This window comes from Leucopleurus acutus (assembly GCF_964270905.1).
Source record: "Leucopleurus acutus genome assembly, chromosome: 13".
Classification (NCBI taxonomy): Eukaryota; Metazoa; Chordata; class Mammalia; order Artiodactyla; family Delphinidae; genus Leucopleurus; species Leucopleurus acutus.
The window spans coordinates 39,252,696-39,258,695 of NC_139155.1; the positions used below are offsets into that span (position 1 = coordinate 39,252,696).

Genomic DNA, 6,000 nt, shown 5'->3' on the forward strand with positions numbered 1-6,000 from the left:
TTATTGCATAATTGATGTAATGAAAGAAGCAGGAGAGAAGGTTTCTGATGGTTGCATTTCTAAGAATTTATCTTTTTTTCTGTTACATCATGGTATTTCGTTTCTAGGTAGGTATTTCTAACAGAGCCGGACTTAGCATTAATTATAATGTTATAATTATAATAGAAATAAACATAACATGCCACGAATATACATTTTAGACAGAGGAAAAAGGATTCTAATCAAAAGATCATGAAGTGCTATAAACGAGGGGAAACCATGTATCTGGGGAAAAAGAAAAAAGTTGTTCAGATTACTCTAACTTATGTAGTCCCACTCCCAAGAAGTTCAGTTTGCTGTCCTCATGCCCCCTTCCCCAGATTCCATGACACTCTGTTGGTGGTAGGGGAGCCCAGACAGAGGCTTAGACCATGAATAAGACCCAGGACATTTAGAGTATAGAATACATTTGGTCCACATTTGAAAATAATAGTTAAGAATATGTTTGAGATAAGGCTTTTTTTCCCTCTGTTTTTTTCATCCAAGCGAAGCTGGATGAATAAGTATGTTTGAGCTGAGTGTGTTTGAACATTACCATTAACTTCTGGGTTTGCAGCTAGTGAGAACCAGCCAGAGAAGCCTCACTTTGATTCTCGCAGTGTAATATTTGAGCTGGATCCTTGCAACGGAAATGGGAAGGTTTGCCTTGTCTACAAAAGAGGGAAACCAGGTAAGAATCATGGCAGGCATGGTCCTGTAGCTTGGGAATGGCCTTGGCTGACCTTGCTCTCCAACCATCACACAAAAGGCATGTTCTTCCCTGACCTCCTGAGGTGCTGCTGGGTCTCTTGTAGATGCCAAGACCCAGAAAACCCCTTTGGTCCTCTCTGAGCATCCCCCTCCAGGCCAATTACTAGAGTCTTTTTAAGCTATTGTCATTTGTGTCACTTGTGAGTTGCTGCAAAATAATAAGATTAGGATAGTAAGTGAATAAATGCTAAAAGAAATAGTCATTCTGTTTATAACTCCTCCAGCAGGCTCATGCATTAGAAAAGCATCCAGGAAAAACATTGTCTTTCTTTTACACGTATTTATGTAGGCCAATTAACAGCAATAAAAATCTGAATTACTAGACCTCAAACTAAGATCCCAGATGGGAAATCAAGAGAAGAAGGCTCTGGCTTCTTGAGCAGTGGGCACCACCTGGCCCCCTAACAGCAGTTCAGTCCCTAGGAACTACAGAGTTGGACAATGTCCAGCCCTCTTCAAGTAGCTTTCTGCCTGCAAAGGGTGAGAAGACACACCAGGGTTTACCTCTGGGGGAAAGGAGAGATCATCTCCAGCTGGAGGAGTTTTTGTGAAGTAGCCTTTGAGCCGCATCTTTTTTTAAAAAAAAAAATTTATTTATTTATCTATTTGGTTGCACCGGGTCTTAGTTGCAGCATGTGGGGCCACAACTAAAGAGCTCGTGTGCCACAACTAAGGAGCCAGTGAGCCGCAACTAATGAGCTGCATCTTGAAGTATAGGTCTGAATGAGATATGGGGGGTGTGGGGTGTGGGGCAAAAGGGGGCATCCAAGCAAAGGGATATGGGTAAAAGCTATGCTATGAGAGAATGCACCTGATTTGGGGGGAATGACAATTCCAGTTCATTGGTCACGTGGTTCATCTTGTGGATGAGGAGGAGATGACACCAGAAGCCCTGTGATTCCCTTTCATGTGGAGTTTTGAAAACCAGGTGAAGGGGTTTGGATGTTACGTGGAAGTAGGTGGGGAGTCAAGGTTATTTAGCAGAAGTATGGCAGGATTCAAATGAAAATGTGACCACAAGCAGAAATGGAAGTGGAAGGTACTGGAGGATGGAGGCCACTTAGGGAGACGTTACAGCCATTAGACAGGAGATGAAATAGGAGAGGCCTAGGAGATGAACTAGGGGTACTAAGAATGGACAGTCAGAAGCAAGCGTGAGGCAGGAGCTGGTACAATAGTGCCTGCCTCAGCTCAACCAGCACATCACACAGCCGCACAGGCAGGAGTCCCAGGAGAGGAAGCTGGTCTGGGCTCCTCCATGGTGGTTTCTCACAGCACTTCTAATTCCTGACAGACCTCCTGAGAAAGCCAGAACTGTTCAGACAGAGTGCCTCTCCATCAGGAAGGCTGAGACCACAGTATGTACCTATTGGGGGAGGGGGAGTGTTGAGTCTGCACAAGAAAGGAGTGCTGCTTAGATAGCCTGAATGCACAGATGGCCAAAGCCCAGCAGATAGATCAGTCGACTGACTGATCCAGAATTTGTAAAAGAATATAAAGAAGCCAGTAACAGTGGCCACTGGAGAACAGAACTGGGAGGTTGAAGGGAAAAAAGGGAACTTTTACTTACAGTTTACATTCCTTCTACTATTGAAATTTGTTTTAACCATGAGTAGATGTTGACTTTATAGATAAAAGGAAAAAAGTGTTAAGCCATCCCTTCCTTTATGTCCTTTGTCTGCTATTTCAGCATTAGCACAGGACACTGAGATCTGGTTCCTGGACAGAGCATTATACTGGCATTTTCTCACAGATACCTTTACTGCTTATTATCGCCTGCTTATCACCCACCTGGGCCTGCCCCAGTGGCAGTATGCTTTCACCAGCTATGGCATTAGCCCACAGGCCAAGGTAAGGGGGGACCACCTGTCATCTCAAACTGTAGAATGTATCAGAATCTTCTGAGGAAATGCTTAAATTGCAGATTCCCAGCTTCCTCATCTGATGCAGGAGATCTGGGGTTGAGCCCAGGAGCCTGTATTTTCAATAAGTAAGGCAGGTGCTTACAATTTAGGTGGACAACCTCACTTTATACTAATCTAGTTAAATGGTTCCCAAACTTGGCTGATCCTCAGAATCCCCTGGGGAGTTTTTAACTTCTAATGAAAAGGGGTTGGTGGTGGGGGGAGATTAGGTTTGACCATTCATTTTGGATAGGCAGTACATGCATACAGGAACAGTGAAAAATCAGTCTGTTATTCACTGGTTCTCCAGCTTCCCCATCCACTTCCCCACAGGGAGCCCCTGTTAGTTTCTCTTGTGCCCTCACTGAGATACTTTATTGGATAGAAAGCATGCATGCATGCATACAGTTTTTGGTTCCTTTTCTCTAAATCACAAGTGCGATATACTATTCACATTGTTCTGCACCTTCTTTTCACTTAACTCCATGTTGGAGCTCATTCCCTATCAATATAGAGAGAGAGCTGTCTTTTTCAATGATATAGAGTATTTCAAAGTATGGCTGTGCCTCATTTATATTATAGATCCAGACACCATTTTAAACATACAGATGTCAGGTAATGCTGATATACTGCCTGGTTTGAGAACACCAGGTGTGTCTAGAAGAACTTCTGACTGGGTGGCAAAAAATGAGGGACTCGATGAATGTATTCATCAAGTGGACCTCACTTTCCTCAAATGTCACATGACAGTGACATACATCCAGGCAACATAGTGGGTGGTTGTGATCAATGAAAATAAATGTAGATGCCCTTTGCCCTCAGCTGCCCAGAAAGCCTGTAGGGAAGAGAGCAGGCGACTTCCCTCAGTAGAGGCCTGCTCTGGCCTCTGTCTGCTCCTTCCCTGTGGGAAGGATGCTACCAAGTCCACCTGATGGGCAGTGGCTGGTTTGGAGGCAGAACAATTAGGACACTGTACCCTGATGATTTGGGACCTAGCATACCAGGCTCAGTGCATACTAGGTTAGAAGGAAGTGCATTTACTCAGATTCTTAGTCCTCATGTTTAAAGGTTATGAGACCCCATAAAGCAATGTGTGTCTTCCCTTTTACCTAAAGGAAGTGCTAATAGATTTTAGAGGCAGTTTTTCCTGAAGTCTTTTACTCTGCCTCATCTCCCCAGCTCTCTACGCCTGTATCTCCCCTGAAGAGCGTAAACACATACTCCTCTCCTTTGAATTGTGACCCTCTCTCCTAATTCTGCCTTACAGCAATGGTTCAACATGTATAAACCCATCACCTACAACACAAACCTACTCACGGAAGAGACCGACTCCTTTGTGAACAAGCTGGATCCCAGCAAAGTGTTCAAGAGCAAGAACAAGACCTTAATCCCCAAAAAGAAAGGGTCTGTTCAGCCTACAGGTGGCCAGAAAGGGCCTGCAGGTCCTCCTTCCACCTCTAAATCCTCCTCTGGCTCTGGAAACCCTGTCCGAAAATGAGCGCCCCACCTCCAGCTCCCTGCCAGCCCCACAGCGATGATTTCCATGCACAGATGCCCCAGGCGTGGCCCAAGCCTCAGATTCTGTGTGTGGAACCATAGTCCCCTCCCCATCTGAGTGACAAAATCCTAGGCCTTTTTTACTGCCATTGGCTTGAGCCAGGACTTGGAAAAGCATACTCAGGTCTCCCCAAGAATCCTTCCCTCATACCCCTTACAGCAGGTTGTACCATCTACTGATTCTGGAAGCTGTGGAGAATGTAAGGTGCTGTGTAAGTGACTAAGAAGATCTGTTAAGAGCTTTCTTCTCTTTCTACTCCAACCCCCTACCCCCTCAGCAGTAATTAGAGAAGTCCCCCATAGAAACCACTGGTTTTGACCTATGAAGCATTACAACTATGCTGTTCAATTGGTAGCCACTTTTTAAAGCAGCTAAATTTAAGCCATGTTAAAAATTCAGTTCCTCAGTTATATTAGCCACAATGGGAGTATTCATGTGGCTAGTGGATTCTGTATTAGCACAGAGATGATCAAACATTTCTATCATCACAGAAAGTTCTATTGGGCAGCACTGCATTAGAATACTTTTGCATTATCCTTCCACAGATCAGTTAATTTTGTTAGAGAATATTGATACCTTAATTTGATGGGTTATAATGTTCCATGAAAAACCTTGAATATACATTTTTATGTTCTTTATATCCTTCACCACAAAGATCTTGCGTTGCTCATTGTCAGTTTCCTATAGTTTCTCATCTTCATCGGTTTCCTATAAAGCTTCTTGTTTCCAGTTTTGTGATGTGATATTTGCACATTTGCCAAAATTATCTTTCTCACTTGTTTTTAAAAGAAGAAGTGATTCTGCTGTACCATTAAAACCAAAACAAAATAAAATCTCCCAAGCATTGCTTTGCCAGGACTCTTCATGCAGAGTTTTGATGAGATCAGTCACTGCTGACAAGAGCCTCCACCTGCTCTACCTACTCAAAATTGCTTAACAATTCATTGGGTAGCAGAAAAGAATAGAGAGGAACCAAGTTGTCAAGGATAATAGCTGAGGTTTAGTCTTCCAGAAGCATTTTTCTGCCAAAACTCATCAAAGAGAGAACCAGCAGTGCCAGATAAGAGATTCCAGCATTTGGCTGCTTCCCCAAGTCGTCAGGGTTAGAAGGGGATTGAGAAGTTGTGTCATCTTCCACTGTGGCAGGTGTCCTTCCTCTAGAGATCATGGAGCCCCTGAATTATTAAGTCCTGGTCCAGCTCTGGATTTCATAAATGAAGCAGCAGAGGAGCCACGAAACAGTGGCCGGCCTTCAAATCAGTGGCAATCAGGTGGAATCCCCAAAGGGCTGTAGACAGAAGGGGGTTCCAACAAGGAAAGATTTGAGACCTGCCTCAGGAGGAGCAGAGCACTCAAGAGCGGGAATGGCTACCCAATATATAGGACCCAGTGCAGAATGAAAATGTGGGGCCTTTTCTCCAAAACTCAGATAAACTACCATTAAAAGTACTGGACTTCCTTGGTGGCGCATGAGCGTTCACCTGCTGATGCAGGGGACACAGGTTCGTGCCCCGGTCTGGGAAGATCCCACGTGCCGCAGAGTGGCTGGGCCCATGAGCCATGGCCGCTGAGCCTGCACATCCGGAGCCTGTGCTCCGCAATGGGAGAGGCCGCAACAAGAGGCCCGCGTATGGCAAAAAAAAAAAAAAAAAAAAAGTACTAATACGGAGTAGCAATTCTAATATTAGACAAAATAGACGTTAAAATAAAGACTATTACAAGAGACAAAGCCACTACATAATGATCAAG

General features: G+C 44.3%; 1 protein-coding gene across 2 annotated transcripts in view; it reads left to right on the forward strand.

Moving 5' to 3' along the window:
- Positions 1-4,652, forward strand: part of TPGS2 (tubulin polyglutamylase complex subunit 2) — a gene marked incomplete at its 5' end in the record, with an annotated part of 54,458 nt that extends 49,806 nt beyond the window's left edge. Inside the window, 3 exons of one of the 2 annotated variants that reach the window (XM_082852894.1) lie at positions 596-709; positions 2,480-2,640; positions 3,961-4,652. In XM_082852894.1, the coding sequence (XP_082709020.1) occupies positions 596-709; positions 2,480-2,640; positions 3,961-4,191 (506 nt within the window). In that variant the 3' untranslated portion in view covers positions 4,192-4,652. The remainder of the gene's footprint in view (positions 1-595; positions 710-2,479; positions 2,641-3,960) is intronic. The other variant, XM_082852893.1, reaches the window with a different exon arrangement.
- Between the last annotated feature and the right edge of the window lie 1,348 nt (positions 4,653-6,000).